Source organism: Armigeres subalbatus, chromosome 3 (genome assembly GCF_024139115.2).
Source record: "Armigeres subalbatus isolate Guangzhou_Male chromosome 3, GZ_Asu_2, whole genome shotgun sequence".
In the NCBI taxonomy this organism is placed as follows: Eukaryota; Metazoa; Arthropoda; class Insecta; order Diptera; family Culicidae; genus Armigeres; species Armigeres subalbatus.
In genome coordinates, this window is record NC_085141.1 from 306,912,223 (window position 1) to 306,936,153 (window position 23,931).

At 41.3% G+C, this 23,931-nt stretch overlaps 1 protein-coding gene across 1 annotated transcript in view; it reads left to right on the forward strand.

The window, feature by feature from the left end:
- Positions 1-5,706: 5,706 nt before the first annotated feature.
- Positions 5,707-23,931, forward strand: part of LOC134225159 (uncharacterized) — a 125,463-nt gene continuing 107,238 nt past the window's right edge. Inside the window, exon 1 of the mRNA XM_062705004.1 lies at positions 5,707-6,032. Coding sequence (XP_062560988.1) covers positions 5,938-6,032 — 95 coding nt within the window. The 5' untranslated portion in view covers positions 5,707-5,937. The remainder of the gene's footprint in view (positions 6,033-23,931) is intronic.

Genomic DNA, 23,931 nt, shown 5'->3' on the forward strand with positions numbered 1-23,931 from the left:
TTTCCAGCATCAGTCATCTCGAACTCACTAGCCAAACAATGCTTCACCGTCTCGACAAGCTTCAACGAAGTACCAGCGATGATGATATCGTCCACATAAATAACCATAATCACTGTCCCTTTATTGGTCTTCCACGTGTACAGGCACTGATCATTCATGCTCCTCGTGAATTTCAGCCGTTTTTCCACAAACGAATGGAACCGCTCGTTCCAAGCTCGCGATGCCTGCTTCAGCCCATACAAGCATTTCTCCAGACGGCACACAAGATTTTTCCCAGCTTCAAAACCTTCTGGCTGAACCATGAAGATTTCTTCTGAAAGCCCTCCATTCAAGAAGGCGGTCTTCACGTCCATTTGATGGATGATCATCTCTTCATGATTTGCAACCGCCAAGACGGTGCGAAGTGTGTCTAGTTTCGCGACCGGTGAATAAGTTTCACTGTAGTCGAAACCTCTTCGTTGACTAAAACCGCGCGCAACTAAACGAGCCTTATACCGATCCAGCTGTCCATTTATCCCACGTTTGATCCGGAACACCCATTTGCTTGTGATGGCGGTACGACCTTCAGGCAACTCCGTCAAAGACCAAGTTTTATTTTTTTTCAACGAAACCATCTCGTCCTCTACTGCTTCCTTCCATTTTAACCAATCTTTTCGATTTCGAGCCTCTGCCAAGGAATTCGGTACGTTATCAACGTACCCTGTTGCATTTAGAGCATATGCTGCATATTCAACCTCATAGTCCTTGTGCCACTCAGGGGCACTTCGTACACGCTGCGAACGCTGCTGTGATTGCTGCTCAACTTGTGGCTCATCACCAGAATCCTCGCCCGGAGAACCGAGGTCGTCATGCGGCTCAATTTCGCTATCTTGCATAAAACTTCCAAACTCTTCTTCAGATTCTTCGGAAGAAACTTGCTCATCACTATCAGGAGAATCGTCAATAACAGCTAACTCATTCTTCGAAGTCGGATACAGAAACATATCCGAATTGCTTATCTGCTGATTCTTCAGTGTCGGGACACGAGACTCGTCAAACACAACGTCACGCACATGCACAATCTTCTGCGATTTTTCATCCCACACGATAGCCATTGGGAGCGTAACCTACGAAAATTCCCTTCCACGCCTTCGCATCCATTTTCTTTCGATGCTCCTTTGGAACATGCACGAAAGCATTACATCCAAAAGTGCGCAGTTTGCAAATATTCGGCTTACCTCTCCTCCCATATTTCATACGGCGTCACTCCAGACTGGATCGCATTCGATGGACTGCGGTTCACTAGATATGCCGCGGTTTGAACTGCTTGACCCCAAAACCGTTTGTCAATATTACTATCCTCCAGCATAGAACGGGCTCTTTCTACAAGAGTACGGTTCATCCGCTCACTTATCCCGTTTTGCTCGGGCGTATATGGAACCGTCCACTCAACTTGTATACCACGCGCCTTACAGAATCTTTCGAACTCACTATTGCGATATTCGCCACCGTTGTCGCATCGAAAGCGACTTATTTTCTGTCCAAATTTCGCGGTCACGAAAGCTTCATAATTTCGAAACTGTTCCAGTACTTCATTTTTCGATTTGATTAGGAACACCATCGCGAAATGTGACCAATCATCGATAAATGTCACAAAATATTTTACACCATCTAGTCCGACCGGTGTCACTGGTCCACAGACATCCGAGTGGATTACTTCGAGCACTCGCGACGACCTTTTGCTTCACGTATGGAAAACGGATTCCGAGTCTGTTTCCCCAACAAGCATGGCTCACACACAACAACGTTTTTGTCTTTCGCATGAAGGGGCAGTTTCACTCCCGTAACCATTTCACATCGAAAAATTTCTCCTAGGCTCTTGGCATTAAGGTATCCGTAACGACGATGCCATAGCTCCATTTGCATCGGAACACGACCGCACGTTAGCATCGACTCACTCGCGACGCTATCGACTTTCCAAAAATCGAGTTGGTATAATTTTCCAGTGCGAAAACCGCATGCCACAACTTCCGATCCACGATTGATTTTTACCTTTCCTCCAACATACACAACACGCATACCTGCTTCATCTACTCTCAGAACAGAGAATAGGTTGCATCGTAGTTCAGGTACAAATAGAACGTTTCTGATTGTGCACTCAATATGATCATTGCCGATCCTGGAAATCACCTTTACCGTGCCGGAATACCTGGCCACGATTGTCTCGCCGCCTTTCGCAATCGCTATTTCCACTGGTTTTCGCAAAGGTTTTAACTCCTCGAAAAGTGTTTTGTCGTTAACTAGGTGATCTGAGCAGCCAGAATCAATATACCACTGTATTCGATCCGACTTCACTGTTTCTTCTTTTCCTTTGCTCACACCTACGAAACACACGTCACCTTTACTGGCAAGGTGCGCCTTAGACTTTATTTCCTCTGTCTTCCTCTTCTCTTTCCGGACCGGGCAATCTGATATCTTATGCCCATCCTTCTTGCAGCCGAAACATTTAAATGTTTTCTTCGGATACTGCTGCTTCGATCCGGCAAAAGCAGTCTGTTCGTTGGTGAGGGAAAATGAATCTACTCCTTTCCGTTTCGTCTCCTCGTCCAGTAGTCGACACTTCACAAATTCAATGGAAAGTTGTTCTTCTGGCATCGTTTCGAGTGCCGTTATTACAGCAGAATACGATGGCCCTAGTGTCAACAGTAGATGGCAGATAACATCAACTTTTTCCAGATCTGCACCAGTTGAGCGATACTCGCGGACAAGTTTATCGAACAGCAGGAAATGTTGTTGCAAACTTCCGCCGTCGAAACGGAGAGATAGCATCCTCCGTTTGAGGTGCATTCGACTCGCTATACTCCGACGTTCGAAAACTCTCTGCAGGGCATCCCAGACATCCTTCGGGGACTGTTTATCTTGAATGTATTCAAGCTGCGAGTCGTGAATACGAGACACTAATAGGGACTTACATTTTCTGTCGAGCTTAGACCGTTTCTGCCGTTCCACTTCTTTCCTCTTCTTGATTTCGGCTGTATCCCCTGGTGCATCCGTCAGTTCATCCATCTCATTGGCATTCGTCCGAACACACTCGACGAGCTCGTGTTCTTCCAGAAGAATAATCATCCTGAACTTCCAGGCGGAAAAATTTGTGCCATCAAACAGAGGCAAAAACATACGTTCCGGCTTCTCCTCCATCACGCGAACCACTTCGACCGATATACCGAAAACGTTCTGGGACCAAAACCTGAAATGGTTTTCGGATGGCCTCGGAATAAACCGGAATAAAACACGAAATTACGGAAGAAACTAAAACACGCGATCTTGTTATTACAAGGTTATCTGTTATAATTAATACAAAAGAACATAACATAAAATGAACTGTCAACTGGTGAGAATGATAATAGCACCTACACTATTGGTGATGTAGATGGGGACGGCTTGCTATAGGGGTTGCCTCCTAACACATTTTACACTATTTAAAGAAAACAACAAAAAACTGTTTTTGAACAAACTTGCATCGAATCTTTCGATTTCTTCGATACAGATCAATAGTTTTTGGCAAACTCAACACCCTGGGTCACTTTCAGTGCAAAAAATGTAAGTAGTACTCCACAATTGCTCTTCAAAGTACGTGGACATATGTAGTTTCTCAAACAAACGAACAAAATTTCATACATTCCTGAACAAAAAAATTTTTTTCGTATTTTTTGCCAGAATACGTATTTTTGGACGAAGATTCAGAATATAGGGTTTCTTACCCCATTCCCGGCCTAACTTGCATACGACTGCATTATTTAATTGATATTTATGACAGGAAGCAACTTTTCCTGAATTTTGTGGGCTGTATAATACTGCATTGAGGTTCACTTCTGATTAAAAAATAGCTATTCGTGCTAAATTCGTTCAAAAAAGCTTTTATTTGATTTTAATTAACGAGGTGCAGCACTCATTTCAGTCATAGCGATTTAATTTCCGGCCCACTTCCAAACCAGTTCCCGGCCTAAGCAAAATTTCGCTCAATCTCTCAACTTATTACTCTCTTTCTCTCTCGGGACGGTAGAAAATGCGACGTAAACAAAAATATGCACGTTCCACGACAACAAGATGCCAGATGGTATTATTCATAATCATTTTTATTTGGTTGAGAAGATATATTTACCCATCCAAATTCCTCCAAATACTTAAAAACAATATTTTTTTCACCTTTTGAAATCGAGAACTATAAATAACATTATAGCGTCAACGTATTAGACAGTTTTCCTATTAACAATGAAGGATCATTTTCATACTCCTGGCCTTTTGGCAGCACGGTGCGGCAAGAAGTTCTTGGGCCGAGGTGATTTTTTGTTCGGTTTGAGGATACATTTTAAAATGTATTCTAATGTGTTTAAATAAGTTCTAGTGAAACGAAAAATTAGGAAGAATTGAAGCGCGTGTGTTTAGAATTATGGTGTGGTGATTAACAGCTTCAAGCAATGGTTGTATCGAGCACTGTGACGATTTTCAGGTAGGTGTTTATTTGATGATACCGTTTTGTAAAAGTGGAAAGAATCACTCCGGCTCAGTGGTGTGGCATCGGAGAGCGAAATTTTGAAATCTACATTTTTATTTTCTACAATTGGATCAATTAGGAGTCAAACAAGTGGTTGAAAAATATTGAGTATTGTGAAAAATAAATGGGAGACTTTTAAAAAATTATCAATCAAAACAGTATAAATCATTAGTTTTCTGTGCAGTGAGCCGGGAACTGGGTCCATAGGCCCAAGTAGTGATTTACCCTATAAAAATCTCATTTTGGCCAAAAATGTTACATATGCAGTTTCTCAAACAAACGGTTCAAATCCTGCGATAAGTTGAGTGTGTACGTCGCTGAAGGCAAAAAGAAGGGTGTTGTAATGTTCTTTACCGACGGCGAAGTGTTGTTAACTCGGACGCTACTGAGCACATCTGCAATGACAGGAAGCTGTTCTCGAAGTTGGAGCCACTAACGCAGTCCAATAATATTGCGGTAGCGTAGAGTGGCAAGATTGAATCGGATGGAATGAAGGTGGTTTTCGAAGGAGGCAAGGTGGAGATTCTTCAAGACTCGGTGGTTGTGGCCACTGGTCAACGGAATGACAAGCTCTACGTGTTGAACTTCTTCGCGCAAAAAAGGTGAGTGCGATTCTATCAATTTTTCGGAAGGTTTGCAAACCGACATATGTAACTATGGCACCGCCGATATGGCCACCTTGGCGAGCGGAACTTGTCGAGCCTGTTGAAGAGTGGGATGGTAAAAGGGATGAAAGATTGCAGCGGTGACGGCTCGATGATCACCTGTGGTGAGCCGTGCATGGCAGCAAAGCAAACTAGGAATCCTTTCGCACAGCGAGAAGAACGGCGTTCGAGTCGGGTCGGGGAGCTCGTGCACTCCGACGTCTGTGGACCAGTGATTCCAACCGGTTGGGACGGTGACAAGTATTCGCGATATTGTTCGATGATTGAACACGATACACCGTCGTGTTTCTGCTCCGGTCAAAGGATGAAGTAGCCGGATGGTTCAAGCAGTACGAAGCGGAAATTGTTGGCGTAAAACAACGGTAGCCTCAACGAAATACATTCGACCAGTTAGCCGACACCTATGCGCATCTTCAATTCTCTTTGCGCACATTCTAAACATTGCAGTAGTGTATATAGCAACCATCTTGTTAGTATACGACAATAGATATTTGTGTTCGGCACGTTCGTGTTTTTCTCCCGTGAGTTTTTCCGAATTTCCCGAGTTATTTTTCCGCGTTCTGACGCAATCCCACTGTGTACCTGTTCACCTTCTTCAACAGGTTATGGGCCGAGTGGAATTTGCGCAGAAAACCGTTTAACCGCTTCTAAAACGGCCGAGAAGGTGCCGGTCGATCGAAGGTATATCGTTCGCGTTCGCGAGTATTGTTTTGTGTGCTGCAGCAGCTCAGACCAAACATGGAAGCGTTAAACAAGTTTGTCCGCCTGAACAATCACAATTGGCAGACTTGGAAATTCCGCATGGAGATGCTCCTTACTAGAGAGGACTTGTGGTAAGTGATTGATACCCCGAAACCAGAAGAAGATGCCGATCAGTGGGAAAAATACGATAAGAAGGCGCGGGCGACGATGGGACTGTGCGTCGAAGAAAGTCAATATGGGCTGATTAAAACAGCAGCGAGTGCTAATGACTTCTGGAACAGTTTAAAAGGATACCACGAAAAAGTTACTGTTCCCTCTCGCGTTTCATTATTGAAACGGTTGTGTAGTCTGAATATGCGGGATGGTGGCGATATCGAGTGCCATCTGTTCGAAGTGGAAGATCTGTTTGATCGCTTGACGCAAGCTGGACAAGAACTTGGCGATTCGCTAAAAGTAGCGATGATTTTGAGGAGCCTACCGGATTCATATTCTGGTTTAGACACTGCACTCGAAAGCAGACCAGTTACGTTAGTACGATCTAAGCTTATCGACGAGTTTGAGCGTCGAAAGGAGCGTTCTGTTCCTGGATACAGTGGCCGTTCTGGTGAAGTAAAAGCGCTGAAGAGTTTCAGCAAGCGAAATTTTTCGGATCGAGTGTGTTTCTTCTGCAAGAAGATCTACGAAATGATTGTCCGGCTCTGCAAGAGCAAAAGCAGAAGAATGAAAAGAAGAAGAAAAGTGAAACGACGTCAACGAAGCAGGCTGCAGCGAAAGATAGGAGTGCCCAAGATGAATATACCACTAGGTGTTCCAATCTGGAAAATTCACGATTCAGCCATCTTGGATTTTAGTATGGGAGAGCCAGCCGGTTTGTTTTCATTTTGCACTGAAAATGAACTTTTCACCCCCGCCGTCTTCTCTTCCACAAACCTGGCAGGTTGGAGCACCTACTACTGTATTCATCTTGGGAGTGCCGTTTTGTTTCTGGTGAATGGGATCCGGTCAAGTGGCTGGATTATCGATAGCGGTGCTAGTGTTAATATGTGTAATGACAAGACATGTTTCAAGTCAATTGACGAAGAGGACGTACAGGAAGTGGTTCTAGCTGACGGACGATCCGTAATGTCAGCTGGATGTGGCAACGCGATGATTACTGCAGCGAATGGGACTGGTGGAACGGTTGACGTGACCCTAGAGAAGACTTTGTATGTTTCTTTGCTAAACAGTGGGCTGGTATCAGTAACCAAACTCACAGCAAAGGGATTCCTGATGGTGTTTCGGGAGAACGGCTGCGACATAACAGATAAAGCAGGCAATGTAATTGCAAAGGGAGATAGATGTGGTAATCTGTATGAGCTGAGATTGGCTATTGATGCACTGAAGGTCGAGAACAAGCATCATATCGAGTACTGCCAACATCAGTGGCACCGCAAATTTGGCCACAGAGACCCGGCGGTACTAGGGTGGTCCAACCGGTAGTACCGAAACCGGTAATACCGATAGTACCGATCAATTTTGGGTACCGAAAATACCGGTATTATGGACGGAAAATACCGGTATTTTCGGTATTTAAAATTTTGCTGTCAGTATAAAAAATCTGACTTTTTCTTCAATGAACATTGTTGATATCGTCCAAAATTTCCCCGCAATGTATACAATTGTGAAAACGCTACGAGCCGTAGTAGTTCTTTTCCGTAGATCACCTGTTAAAAACGATTCTCTGCAAAAATAGGTTCGTTCTGATTTCGGAAAAGAATTTGAATTAGTGGCTGATGCCAAGGTACGTTGAAATAATTCAAGCCCTCGAACCTGTTCAATCTGTTGTGGAACTACTGCTCTGCGAGTTCTGCACTCTATGTGAAGCCGACGTGGGGTTCCAATTTACGTTGGAACAATTATCAAATCAAGCCACAGAAATTTCCGCCACTATTTCGATGCTTTTAAGGAATGAATCCAAGAGACACGATCCAAATACGCCGTTCATTTTGCTTTTTTGAATAATTCTGCCGTGAAGCAATTAATCAGAAACGATTTTGGCATTTTCTTCAAGGCATCCAGAGCTACTTTGATTAAGCAAGCGTATGGGATCTTGAAGCGTCTCATTATTCCTGATGCGATCGTTGAAACTGAGACAACGACCATACCTGACGATCGGTACGAAGAAAATGCCTCTATGAATATTTTTCTGGTTCATCGGTTATAGAACAACTTGTAAAGAGATTGTAGCAAAGCAAAACACTTGCGTTGCTTATGGCAAATACGTTGACGCCATGATCCTTGCATACAATCCGTAAGGAATTTTCCTACTATGAATCGGAAGGGTTTAATGGCAAGTATTTGACACTGACTTTCGACGGTCTTGGAACTATTCGTCCTACTTTGGTTGAACCAGAGAGGGCATTCTCAGTAGTTGGCAACATTGCTAACAAAATCCAATGCGGATCGGGAGATGAGTCGCTCAGTATGTATTGTCGGTAGTATTGACGAGGAGGTGTACATGTTTCAGCCACCTGGATGTGCTGTTCGCGGACAGGAGCAAAAAGTTTGTCGGTTGAAGCGCAGCATATACGGCCTAAAACAATCGGCAAGGTGTTGGAACCGGAAGTTATCTGACGTTCTACTGAAGATGGGATTTAAGGCAAGCAATGCGGATCCATGTATGTACGTGGCTGAAAGGAATGGCAAGAAAGTGTACCTAATCGTGTACGTGGATGATCTTTTAGTCGGCTGTGCATCTGAAGCAGAAATATCCAACGTGTATGACGAACTTTGCAAGGAATTCGAAATTTGTTGGCTGGGTGACGCAAGGTACTTCCTGGGACTTGAACTGAAAAAGGAGAAAAGCGGATTCTACAGCATGAGCGTGAAGGCATATATCGAGAAACTTATCGTCAAACTTGGACTCGAGGATGCAAGAGTAGCGAAGACGCCAATGGATCAAGAATACGTGAAGGATAAGACGACCAGCGAAAACCTGAAGGATGCATCGATGTACCGAAGTATTGTTGGTGCATTAATGTACATTGCGGTCACAGCACGTCCGGATATTGCGACGGCTGCCTCTGCTGTGACATGGGAGAGGAGCAAAAGAGTGCCACAACAGTGCACGAAGATAACCAAGGCTGCTTATGCTTCGTCAAGTCAGAAAGAGCCAGTAAGAGGACTAAGCATATCGAGACTAAGGAGTGTTTCATCAGGGATCTCAGCAATCGTGGGCTAATAAATTTGCGGTATTGCCCCACAGATGAAATGAAGGCAGACATCTTAACGAAGGCGCTTGGAACATTGAAGCATGACCGTTTTACCGAGCTATTGGGGTTCATAAAAGGTTGAGTGATAACCGTTGAGGAGGAGTGTTAGCGTAAAACAACGGTAGCCTCAACGAAATACATTCGACCAGTTAGCCGACACCTATGCGCATATTCAATTCCCTTTGCGCACATTCTAAACATTGCAGTAGTGTATATAGCAACCATCTTTTTAGTATACGACAATAGATATTTGTGTTTTTCCGAATTTCCCGAGTTATTTTTCCGCGTTCTGACGCAATCCCACTGTGTACCTGTTCACCTTCTTCAACAGAAATGACAGCGAAATTCGACGTCGGCCACTAGAGTGACACAAAGCCTACGACATGACTGATCAAGTACCCGACAGAAATTCCAACTGTCCTGTCAAAATATTGAACTTCATTAAGTGCTGCTTAAAAATACGCTAATGTAATGCTAATTTAATGTTAATAAACATTTGACCTTGCAGCATTAACATAATGCTGAATGAAAGTTTTGAAACAATTTTAATTAAATAAAAAAAACATTTAATTAAATTTGACTGAATTTTACAAGTAAACACGGTTTAATTTTATTTTGATTTAGAAGAACAGTAAGATTGGTTGAATTTTTCGTTTATTTGCATGCTCCAAATATGTGCATGAAAATACATTTAAATAAAATCACAGTATATGATGTGATGCTTTAAAGCATCTTTAATGCTAATTTAGGGCCTAAAACTAATGCTTACGGTTACTTGGGAACCCACGATACTTTCATTTGGTCGCCCGAGATAGAAAAAGGCACTTTGCTCTCTGTCTTATGACGATCACGACCTTTTGCAGTACTGCTCTCAATAGAAGAGCAGCTAGGCGCAGCTTCTCATGAAGATGACTGGAGAGAGATTGCGATCCGCCATTGATTGCACCGCAACCGCTGCACTTGGCATGGTGCCCCCGGATCAGAGAAACGACTGGTATGAAGGCGAATGTGAGCAGTTAGTGGAAGAGAAGAATTCAGCTTGGGCGAGATTGCTGCAACACCGCACGAGGGCGAACGAGGTCTGATACAAACGTGCACGGAACAGACAAAACTCGATTTTCCGGAGGAATTAGCGCCAACAGGAAGATCGTGACCGTAAAAGGGCGCTCCAACTGTACCGCGCTAATCACGCACGGAAGTTCTATGAGAAGTTGAACCGTCCACGTAACTTAGAACGCGATAGTTTTTTGATCTTATAAAGCATGAATATGGAAGGCGTACTTAAAATCGGTCGATTATGGGGCAAACCGTAGAACCCTAATTAACGTTCAAAATCTGCCAACATAACGTAGATTTAGACATTTTGTAATGAAACCCGGTAATAGTGAAGAGGGACGTAAGTCCTACATGAAAAATTAGGCACCAGCTAGTCGACTGAATGGCATTAATCAAGGAGGAGTTAGATGTTGTTTGGGTATCTTGCAACAATGAAGTCGCATTAACACAATTGTCAATGTTGACTACTCTTGACCCCATCGAAAGTAACACCAGGAGCATGTTTACCCCAGGACTAGAACCGAGAACCGCCAAAGTACCCAAACCTTACCGCCCGTATAAGAATTTGTAGCTCATGTAGTCAGTACATGCATGCGAATACTCCTGGGTTAGGAAATTTTCAACAAACTTTTTTGCTAATAACAAAAATATTAGAAAAAATGCTGTTTACATGCATTTTGTTTTATTTTTCATGAGATTATCAAAAATTAAAATAATATTTTTTAACTTCAAAGGGAAGGCTCTGTTCCGAAGAACCATCTACATTTCAAGCATTGTCCCATATGTTCCCGGCGCATGCGCTCCAAGTTCCAACTCAGTCGTTTACCGAACTCAAATTCGCCCTCTGTTCCGATGTCTATATTTTCAGCTTTCATTAATTCCTTAGCACTTGTCCGGACAGGACACGCTTTTGGCACCAGCACACTTTGTTCTTAATTTACCATAGCCTACATTTAGGGGAAAATCAGATTGGAAAAGTGGATATTCTGGGGTCTTTGCGGTTATTTAGTCGGTTTGAATGCAATACAGAATAAGTGGTGAATGTTGCTTTGCACAGCGAGGTTGAAAAAGTTACCGAGAAACGAGCTAGCAGAAAAGGGTTGTGGCCCCTGTAGAGGTTGAAAAAAGGGAAAAGTTCGATATGGAGTGCAGTGAAGTGTAAATCGGAAAAATTGATCCGCCAGTCGGAAGTCAAAATAAAAGTGTTGCAACTACGCCGAAAAGTATTCTAATAGCTGCGGACCGGATCAGGGGCGTCCGAGGACCTCCAGTCGGTGGATTATGTCTTCGTATCCAGCGTACGACAGCGGCACAAACCCCGAGGAAATTTTCTATTCAACCTATGAACCGTCGAAGGAAGGTACGCTCAGCAGCAGTCGGTTCTGTGCGAAAAAATCAATGACATAAGGATGCTTCTTTTGTGTGGCTTTTTTATGTTGGCCTTTTCTTTACGCTATCAATGTCGAAAATTTCCCCTTCTTGTGGCTTGCGGCAAAGGCTGTTCTTTTTGTATTTTTATGATGAAAAATCTCAACTTGCACTGTCTTGGTTTTTGTCTTTCCATTTTTTCCTCATTGTGCCGCCGCGGATCATGTTGCAGAAATACTTGAGTATGCAGTCAAGATTGGTATCGATCCGGAGAAGGAAACCAATCTGATCTATCTCGCCCGACAGGGACTGCTTCATCCCCTGCCGGAAAATTGGAAACCTTGGTAAGTATCCATACAGATAAATATCTATGAAATATAATTTAAACAGCATCCTAAGCAAATCGATTAATGATCTAATCGATTTTTCGGACAACTAGGTTGAACACTTTAAACCAAAAAAAAAATCTACCAACGAACTAAAAAGATGATGAAGAGAAAACTATTAAAACTTTTTCAATCCCTGGGGATATTGGAAGAAACTTGTGTTGAAGGTCCAATATTGCATCCACGATAGGTAGTGTCCTCCTGAAGTATAAGAATAGATGAGCGGATGAGAATATAAATATGGAAAAGCTATTTGTCTCCGTCGCCTATTCCTGTTTATGATGAAGCAGTTCCCAAATATTCAACGTGATACAGGTGAAATTGTGAAACTTTTAAAATATATTTATTGGGAATTTGTTGGTGAAAATAAGGTTTGTTCCTACAGGATCACGTAAAACTGAATGAATAACATTACAAAATACAATTTTTTTTCTATATTACGATTTTACAAATTTCTTCTTCGTAAAACCAGTGAATTGACGTTTACCGCATAGAACAACTATGCATGTGTAAACAAAAAAAAATGCCCCCAAATTGATTTTAAATGCATTTAGGAGCGACATAATGTTTTATGGAACGTACACACGGTCAAGCAGTTTGACCAACATTGACTCCACCTCCCGTTTATTCAAACATCCATCAAGTTTCACCAACAGCGACACGAACAATCAATTTATTCGACCAACAATATCACACACGAACGACCGAAGCGCCAACTTGAGCACCAACAATCAAAAAATATATGGGGGTTTGTGCAGCTTCACTACAAATGCTCAAACATATGTTCGGCGAACCTTGACTCCACCCCCGACAACTCAAACCAAAATCAAACCGTTTTAATTTTTTCCAACCGAGCCGACAACTGTCAAATGGTTGATCGAACAACTTCACACACGTTCAAACAAAGCAGCAACTGAAGCGTTTTCTTGGGGGCGGAGGCAATGTTCGTCAAACTGCTTGACTGGTGTGTACGTTGCATTAGAAAATGAGTAAATTTATGGGATTTGGCATGAAAAATTCAACCGTGATGCATTCCTTCTATTTTGCAAACGTGCTTGCTCGCGCGTGAGGGATCGATGATTGAGATTTGTGAATGATATTACCAACACTTATTTTGAGTAATTCGGTCATCCGTCCGATTCGCAAATTTCGGGCTAATTCAGTAGCTGCTATGCTGCGGATGCTGATGAAGATCCTTTGTAGCTTTGTTGGTTATAGAGATCCAGTCTAGCATTAGTGATGGTCGTGGGTTCGAACCTTGGAGGACAGTGGTTACCTCCAATATATTTTTCAAATTAAATCTTTCACATACTGTGTATATGCACATCGAGTTTTCAAACATGTGCTGATTGCTTTCGCCGAGGATTTGGTAACTGCAGCAATGTGGGTCCTACAATATTCCTTGCGTTGCGCCACCGCTAACAAACATCTTTGACTACAGAAGTTTTTCCAGGCTGCTGGAAACATTCGTATGTTTTTTGCAGCATACAAAAAATAATATAGGCAAACTATCTATCGTGGTACACGTCTTTATCTGCGGCGTTTGATAAAATAAGACGAGATAAAGCCTTTTTAAAAGAAACACGTCTGCCCTCCTTGGCTGTGCGGTAAGCCCTCCTTAGCTGTGCGGTCAAACGCGCGGCTACAAAGCAATACCATGCTGAGGGTGGCTGGGTTCGATTCCCGGTGCCGGTCTAGCCAATTTTCGGATTGGAAATTGTCTCGACTTCCCTGGGCATAAAAGTATCATCGTGTTAGCCTCATGATATACACGCAGAAAAATCTCTCGTAAATACAATCATATTTGATCTAAATTCAATAAGAATTTCACATTGTTTTGGCGGTAATAAGAAATATTATTATTTCAATAATACATTATTGTTGTTTTTACAGTAGCTTTGACAGCAAACATTGTCGATTTCATGGTTCGGATATTAGCTGAAACGTATAACGCAGTTACGTTCGTAATTTGAATAATAATAATATTGTTGTTTCAACAATATTTTTTTCATTGTTTCAATCATTATTGTAATTAAAAATAGCTTCAACATATTTTTGTTTTAATAATCACTTTTATAATTTTTATGATTTATTCTTATAAAGCTTTTTCTTTCAAATTAATTTGTTTAAAACAGTTTACACCTAATAATGTTCTTATAATCAATTTCTCTATTATTCATTCACATGCATACATTTTTTTGCCATAAATCTCCAGTCAATATGAAATCCAATGTGAAACATATCTCAAGAATCTGAGCCGGTCAAACTTCCATCGATCACAACGTATACATCGGATACAACTCATCCTACGCTTCCCAGAAGTTTCCCACGTAGACTCATCTTGTTTCTTCAGAACTGCGCAATTTTGAATCTTGGATGAGTGAAATCAACTTCAAACCGAATGTTTAGCACATTATTGTTGCCAATCATCGATGGGTCCAACTCAGGGTTGAAAAGTAGTACTTACATTTCACTATATACTAGGGTGGCTCAAAAAACACTTTTTCAAATTTTTTGATGGCCCGCCCTCTTATTCTGTTCTATTTGTTGCCCTGATGCTCTGGACAAAATTTCAGCTAAATCGGTCAACGTTTGGGCGGTGCTAAAGTCGTTGGAAGTTTATATGGAAAAATGTATGCAGAAACATCCAAAAACAGTGATTTGCAGTTGGACGGCACAATTTACAATCAAGAACAATGATACTCATTCAGTTCTTGTAGAATAAAATACAGAATGTTATGCTGAAAACCGCGAGAAGATTAGAGTTTATTAGGCAAAGATATTAGCATTTTACTGGAGTGTTGTAGGGGTGAATTTATTTCTTTTCAAAGGTAAAAGAAACGAAATTTGCTCAAACCCCACTTCAGAGAAATGCTAATAACTAAGCCGGGCAAACTCTAATCTTCTCGCGGTTTTCTGCATAACATTCAGTATTAAATTCTTCAAGATCTGAATGAGTATCATAGTTCTTCTTCGTTCGTTGTTCCGTTCAACTGCAAATCACTGTTTTTAGATGTTTCTGCATACATTTTTCCATATAAACTTTCAATGAGTTTAGCACCGCCTAAACATTGGCCGATTTGGCTGAAATTTTGTCCAGAGCATCAGGGCATCAAATAGAACCGAATAAGAGGGCGGCCGATCAAAAAAATTGAAAAAAGTTTTTCCCATACTAATTTGAGCCACCGTACTATATACCTGCGTGAAAAACTTCTATCAAAAAGATATTTTAAATTGTCAAGATTATAGCTTACCTAGTGAATAACCAGGAACTTCATTACATGGAAAAGAATCCGAAGGTCAGATCAAACTCCTCATAACCAGCAGGGTAAACTCTCCGATGATGTTTTCTGGCGGATGCTGTAGTAGAAAATAAAACAAGAGTCGTGTCTAGTCATTTTTTTTCACTATAAATATCTACTTCAAAACTTCAAATATTTGAAAGTTTACTTACCTTATTATTGAAATATTATAGAATATTTCATTTAAACTAGCTAGGACCTAATGTGTGAGCAAAAATTCCTTCGTGTTGTTGTTTTGGTTTTTCGTGAAAGGATGTGAAGATAGTGGCAGACTAGCATTACCCTACGTTACATAGGTTATTGTCTAGGATAAAGAAAAGTTACTTCAAGTTAAAACAAACATAACTCTTATTGGAATAAATATAGTTCTTATTATTTCTACAATATTTATTTTTGAAGTTAGCTTATTGGAACAGATTGAATCAAACATAATTTCATTTTTGCTTTAAAACAACGTGTATGTATTGTAGAAACAATAATATTTGACATAAATTCAAATGATTTCATTCATTTGAATGTAACAATCGTTATTATTGGTTCAATAGTAACATATTTCTGTCCGTGTACGAATGCAAAAATGGTAACCTGGCTTAGAAACCTCGCAGATAATAACTGTGGAAGTGCTTAATGAACACTAAGCTGTGAGGCGGCTCTGTCCCAGTGTAGGGATGTAATGCCAATAAGAAGAAGAAGACGTCTGCCCGATATAAGCCGAACAGAGGAGATGATGCCTTCTTCAAATCAATGCGTCTTCCCGAAGACAAACAGTTCTCTCTCATCCACACACACCCTTACTCACTCACTTTTTCTTGCTCACTTATTATTACTCACTCACCCACTCTTACTCGCTCACTTGTTCTTATTCACTAACCCACTCTTTCTCAATCACCCACTCTTACTCAACTATTACTTACTCACCCACACTTACTAACTCACCCACTATTACTCACTCACTCTTACCCACTCATCCACGCTTACTAACTCATTTACTTTCAATCATTCGCTCACCCTTTCTCTTTCACTCATTCACTCATTCTTACTAACTCACTTACTCTTACTCACTCACTCCCTCTTATTCACTGACTCACTCACTCTTGCAAAATCACTCACTACTACCCACTCGCTCGTTCTTACCATTCACTTACTTTTACTCGCTCACTCACTCTTACTCGCTCATTCAATTTTACTTACTCACTCACTCTCACTCATTCACTTTTACTCATGTACACTCTCTTACTCACTCACTAACACTCACTCACTCCCTCTTACTCACTCTAGCTAACTCACTTACCCTGACTCACTCACTTTTACTTACTCACTCATTCTTACTCACTCTCTCACTCTTACTCACTAACTCACTTTCACTAACTCACTCATTATTACTCGTTCGCTAACTCACTCACTCACTCTCTGGCAGCGAATTACTCATTCACTCAACCACTCTTACTCACTCATTCACTCTTACTCACTGACTCACCCTCACTCATTCTTACTCACTCATCAACTCTTACTCCTTCACTCTTACTCACCCACTCATTTACTCGGCGATTCTGAGATTTGGATCACGCTTCATCCGGAAACCGTTGCTTTTACTACAGATACCAAGGAACAACTTCAACCCTGTTACCCTCGTAGCCATGCTGACGTGGACCACAAATACATCCGACTTTCTGCATTGTGTATGAGAGCGTGTTGTTTAATCTTTTCATATAGGATTCTTAAAGGGAGCCACATGAAGTGGAACAAGATTTTACGGATTGACAAAACTTAGTTCTATAACTGCATTGAAACAGTTCCAGACGAAGGGCAAACTATTGTTCATTCATGTGAATAATTCGGAGTACTGGCTCATTCGGGGTAGTGTCCCATAAGGGGTAACGGCATTCGGGTTAGTGGCGTTCGAGGTAATGGCAGTATGGGTAATGGAATTATGGATAGTGTCGTAGAGTCCCAGTCAGGATCGACCACTTGCATGCATATAACAACATCCAACAAAGAGTAAGATACAATTAATTTATTTTACAAATTTTTATTTTCAACTCTGAATTAGGTATAGTGGTAAAATTCCGAATGGAATCCTCCAGGTATTCCGACGGGAATGTTCCAGGAGTTCCAACGGAAATGTTTTAGAGATTTCGTCGGAAATCCTCAAGGAATTCCAACATGTATATTTTAGGGATTTCGTAGTCAATGTTCCTGGGATGTAGAAGCAAATCGTCGAAGGATTCCGAAGCAATCTGTCGCGGGACTTCAAAATTAGTCCTCCAGAATGGTTGAATATCCGCTTATCAAAGATGCAATGTGCGGGTTATTAACCTACCGCAACTCGCTTCAACTTTCATAACACGAGAACTCGGGTGTTGTAAAAAGTACAGCAGTCCTAAAATCCGTTATAACAAAGCCAATTCAAATGATATCAACGTGATTTTTTCGGGAAAATAATAAAGGGGATATATTCTCTCATTGAGGACATTTTTTAAGTCTAATGGATCTTCTGATGGTCCTCCGGAAGATCAGGAATCAACGGAACATCGGTGAAAATAGTCCATCTTCACAATAAATGGCTCAATGTTTCTTATAAGAATGCTAAAAACTCTAAAGACTCTGATAAAAATCTAAATCCACCTGTTATCCCATGCGGCCTTATGGGCCAAGAAAAAAAAAATGATTCAGAATTCTCCCACTGAGTGGCGCTAGTGTGCAAGCAAATACCAGTTTGGTTCGATATCTCGAGATCTATGGGATTTAGGAAATTTCCGTCTTCTACAAAGTTGTTCAAGGATTGGAAATAAATATGTTGAGAAATTGTTAGTTCAGAATCCAGCCGTAAGGCGGTATATGAGTTATTAGTTGGGTTAGATATCTCGGGATCTGTGTGAATTAGAAAGTTGCCGTCTTCTACAAAATTGTTCGAGGATTGGAATCCAATATGTTGAGAAGCTTATTAGTTTGTAATTCATCCGCAATGTGGCGCTACTGTATATGAGAGATCAGTTTAGTTCGATATCTCGAGATCTGGATGTGGGAATTAGAAAGTTGCCGCTTTCTACAACGTTGTTCGAGTACAGAGAACCAATATGTTGAGAAACTGAATAATTTATAATTCATCCTCAAGGAGGCGTTACTGTATATGAGAGATCAGTTCTTCGATATCTCGGGATCTGTGGGATTTAGAAAGGTGCCGTCTTCTACAAAGTTGTTCGTGGATTGGAAATCAATATGTTGAGAAGCTAATCAGTTTAGAATTCATCCGCAAGGTGGCGCTACTGTATATGAGAGATCAGTTTGGTTCGATATTTCGGGATCTATTGGTTTTGGAAAGTTGCTATCTTCTATAAAGTTGTTTGAGCATTGGAAACCAATATGTTGAGAAACTGTTAAGTTCAGAATTAAGCCATAAGGCGACGCTAGTGTATATGAGAGATCAGTTTAGTTCGATATTTCGGGATCTGTGAAATTTAGAAAATTGCCGTCTTCAACAAAATTGTTCGAGGACTGGAAACCAATATGTTGAAAAACAGAATAATTTAAAATTCATCCGCAAGGAGGTGCTACTGCATATGAGATATCAGTTCTTCGATATCTTGGGATCTGGGGGATTGAGAAAATTGCCGTTTTCTACAAAGTTCTTCGGGGATTAGAAACGAATATGCTGAAATATTCTAAAGTTTAAAATTCATCCGTAGAGTAGTGATAGTACCTCGGATATGTGATATTGGAGAGTGGCCGTTTTCTTCACAGCTGCTCGAGGATGAAAACCATTATTCTGAAAAACTGTTTAGTTTGGATTACATCCACTGGTGGTGATATATGGATCAACTAGTTTTGTTAGATGTCGCAGGATATTTAAAAATGCCGTAATTTACAGTTATTTGGGATTTGAAAACCAATGTGTTCAAAAAAGTGTGTCATATAACTACCGTTTCTGCCTCATACAGAGGATGCCTTGGGTTCGATCTCACTTCATTCGCCTACTTTGTATCTTTTTGTATACTTGTCATGTTACAGCAATCGCTAGAACAGGAAATTGATTTCCGTAGCGTTTCCATTTCAATTCTGTACCTTCAACTTGACTAGTCTAACAGTAACTGTTAGTATTGGAAATGCAGGAAAAACTTATTTCTTACATCCAATTAGAATTCCGTATTTTGCGTTCCTATCACATCCCAACAAAGTTTTTTTTAGCTGAAATAGCTTCTTTTTGGCCAAATAAGACCAATATCTCTCGAATTTCTAATGTGGTTATTATCATCAATGACTACTATTTAGGTATTATTATGATAGAATTCATTATTCATTTGTTTGCGTAGTACATATATTTTTGGGCTATTATTATACCTTTGGCGAAGGTGGAAAACAATATTTGATGGTAAAGAGCAATGACTAACTTCCTGGTCATTGTCAGAAATGGTTTAGAAGAAAATCGTTTGTCTAGGAAGAACTGTACAAAACGACCATTCACGGACGTTCCAGATTTGCGGAAAGGCCGTCTGGTAGCCACCTGCGGCCGTTGCAGAGTAAGAACTGTGAAATAACACTAAGACCACCATCAAAAATGTTTTAGAAAAAATTGCGCTTCTCTAGGACGAACCATCCAAAATGACCATTTTACGGGTTTTCCAAATTATTCGGAAGGCCGCCTGGTGGCCACGTGCAGTCATAGCTCATTAAGACTTCGAAATATCTCCAAGATCACCGTCAGAAAAGGTTTAGAAAAAATGCGCTGCTCTAGGAATTTTTTTCCAAAATCATCATTTCTACGGTCATTCCGGAATATCCCGAAGACCATCTGGTGGTCACCTGCGGTCATAGCAGAGTAATGACTGAGAATTTCATCCAAAATCACCGTCAGAAATGGTTTAGAAAAATTTCGCTGCTCTAGGACGAACTTCACAAAATTACCATTTTTACGGATGTTCCGGATTTCCCGGAAGGCCACCTGGTAGGAGCTATGTATTATCGAATATCGCCGTCAGAAATGGTTTGCAAAAAAATGCGCAGCTCCAAAATCACTATCAGAAATGGTTTAGAAAAAACTGCGCTGCCCTAGGACGAAATTCACAAAATTACCATTTTTACGGACGTTCCGGGTTTTCCGGAAGGCCGACTGGTAACCACCTGCGGTCGTCAGGTATCAGGTGTCAGAACGTCGGCTTCAGGGGCACGTTCACCTCAATTTGGGAGATTTATGCCATCGCCTTCACAGCCTTTTTCATCACACACCTGACGGAAAAGGAAGTGAACAAAAAGAAAGGAATGCGGATAGGAGAACAAAGGGAATGCTTGGAAAAGGGCCCTTGAAGAGGGCATACAACGCATAAGCGTACAAGAGCTTATAGCTCCTTACCACAACGGGTTATGAACAACAAAATACTCTGAAGGTTCAGGTTTCTGAAGTCAATTTCACTAAGTAAGTGTTTATCAAATATTTGGAAGCGCAATTGTGCATAGACTGGGCAGTTACATATTAGATGATAAGAAGTTCCATAATCGGATTCACAACTATCACAAACAGATGATTCAACGCGTTGAATATTTGCCATGTGATAGTTCAGTCGGCAGTGACCTGTCAAGGCCTTGACTAAGACACTGCAATTCTGTTTAGACAGATTAGCTAAATAGCTTGCTACTACCGGAGATGGCTCCCGGATGTACAATTTTGTTTGATGACATGAACCCAGATTACTCCAATGCCATTTGTGCTGAGTGACAGCCCAAGAGTTTATCAAAAGCTTCACCCAACACTTGGATATTGGAATAGCTGGCTCAGGACCAATAAAGTCATGCGATGCTCCATTACGAGCTAACTCATCAGCCAATTCGTTTCCAGCTATGGAAGAATGGCCAGGTACCCATATAAGGTGTAAAGTATTTACTGAGTTCAGTTCTTCAATTTGAGTTCGACATGCGATTACTAACTTCGACCTTGAGTTGCCCGAGGCGAGAGCTTTAATAGCTGCTTGGCTATCTGAACAGAAGTATATTACTTTGCCCATAATGCGTAGCTGCAGTGCAGATTGCACTCCACATATGATGGCAAATATTTCCGCTTGAAAGACAGTGCAGTGTGTACCCAGTGAGTGTGACTGTTCCAATCTCAGCTCACGCGAATAGACGCCTGCACCTGCTCTACCTTCGAGGAGGGAGCCGTCAGTGTAACAAACAATGCTGTCCGACATACTTCTCTCCAAATAGCCAGATGTCCACTCATCCCGCGAGGGGAATTGTGTCGAAAATGTCCTATAAGGAAAACTACTAACTTTTGTGAGATCACTTGGAGCAAGGAAAATTTTGTCCCAATTAACCATAAGCGGTAACAACGAAGTGTGTGTAGAACTGCGGTTTACAGGATTCTCTTCCATAAAACCGAGAACCCATAGTCGGTAAGTACAAGAAAATGCTTCTTGTTTGAGATGTATGTGTAGTGGGGCCACGTCGAAGAGAACTTCGAGAGCAGCCGTGGGAGTTGAAGAGAACGCACCAGTCATTGCCATTAGGCACATCCTTTGAAGATGGCCTAATTTAGACTGAATTGTTCCCACTTCACCCTTTTATCACCACACAAGACATCCATAAGCCAAAATTGATCGTACAACTGTTGTGTAAATTCATTTGATATATTTGAGTTTAGGACCCCAAATTTTACCAAAGGTTCGTCGGCATTGGCCGAAAGCCATAAACATCTTTTGATTCTGAACTCTATGTTAGGAGTCCAGGAAAGCTTTGAATCCAAAATTAGACCCACATACTTTACTTGATCAGTTACATTGATTTCAGAACCAAAAAGATGTAATGGACGAATACCATTACGATTACGTTTTTCCGTGAAAAGAACAATAGATGTTTTATTCGGATTGACCGAAAGGCCATATTGGCGACACCAACTTTCAACTACCTGAAGAGCATTTTGCATCAGGTTGAATAAGGTAGTAATGCACAAACCCACTATCAATGTAAGATAGTCGTCGGCAAATCCATAGGTAGGAAAACCGCCATTATTGAGTAACCTCAATAGCGTATCTGCTACGAGATTCCACAAAAGTGGAGATAATACTCCCCCTTGAGGGCATCCGCAGACACTTAATTTCCTAATCGCTGCTTGACGTAATGTCGAGTAGAGATGTCGGTTTTTAAACATCTGGTGAATCCATTTGGTAATAATATTAGGTAGCCCATGACAACGTGCGGCTTCCAATATTGCATCGAAAGACACGTTGTCGAAAGCACCTTCAATATCTAAGAAAGCACCCAAGCACGATTGCTTTTGAGCGAATGCTTTCTCGATATCGTACACAACCTTGTGTAGAAGAGTCACGGTGGACTTTCCAGATTGGTAAGCATGTTGATTAACATGAAGAGGCATGTTTGCCAAACAGTCATCACGAATGTGATGATCGATAATACGTTCTAAGCATTTCAGAAGAAATGAGGTCAGACTGATGGGTCTAAAACTCTTCGCTTCTTCATACGAAGCACGTCCTCCTTTTGGGATAAACTTTACAGTGACATCCCGCCAGGATATGGGAATATACCCAGTAGCAAAACTGCATACTAAAAGCTTTTTCAAAATATGTTTGATATGTTCAAAACCTCTCTGAAGTAGAACGGGATAAATCCCATCCTCCTGGAGATTTGTAGGAGCAAAACAGTTAAGTGCCCATTGAATCGATTCAGTTGTTATGATTCTACGTGCTTGAGCCCAAGACCCATAGCTACATGAAAAGACATCAGGATCATCCGAAGATGTTATATCGACACATCCAGGGAAGTGCGTATCAAATAAGTGCTCTAACGATTCTTCATCAGAAGAAGTGTAGTCGCCATTTGGCTTGCGAATTTCGCCAACTTGGAAATCCTTGGATCTCGCAAGAATTTTATTCAATCGACTGGCTTCACTCAAATTGGAAACATTTGCACAAAGGTTTTTCCAGCCGGATCGTTCAGCAGATCGTAGAGCCTTCTTGTAAGCTTTGCGAGCCAACTTGAAAGAATCCGTCCCTGCTGAATGGCGTCTGTTCCAACTCCTTCTGCACTGCTTCCTTAGCTTATCCAAATCGGAATTCCACCAAGGGGTTCCTCTTGAGGTTTTTACAGAACGTAAAGGGCACGATATGCAACGTTGTAGTATCAACTGCATCATCCAAGTCGGTAGGAGTTTCTATAGAAGGTAGATATCCATGAAATTTGGTAGAGAGCAACTCTGTGTAAAGATCCCAGTTTGTTGAACGGGGATTTCTAAAACGCAAGGTCTGTGAAGTAACATTCAAATAATCAAAGTAGATGTAGCGATGGTCAGATATCGATTCCTCATCTGACACATGCCAATTCGTCAATTCGTGGCTGATTCTATTGGAGCAAAGGGTTATGTCTAACACTTCTGCTCTATTAGATACCATAAAGGTTGGGCGATTGCCTATGTTAAGTAAACTAAGTTCGGTACTACTTAAGTATTCCATCAAGCTGGAGCCTCTCAGATTGATATCCGAGCTACCCCAGATGATGTGATGAGCATTAGCATCACTGCCGACAATTAGCGGAGGGCCTTTTGAAGTGCAATATATGACAACTCGTTTGAAAGCATCCGTAGGGGATAGTTCATCATGTGGTAAATAAACCGAACAATAGACGTATTTCCTGACGGGGGTTCCGCCAGTTACATCAATTGTG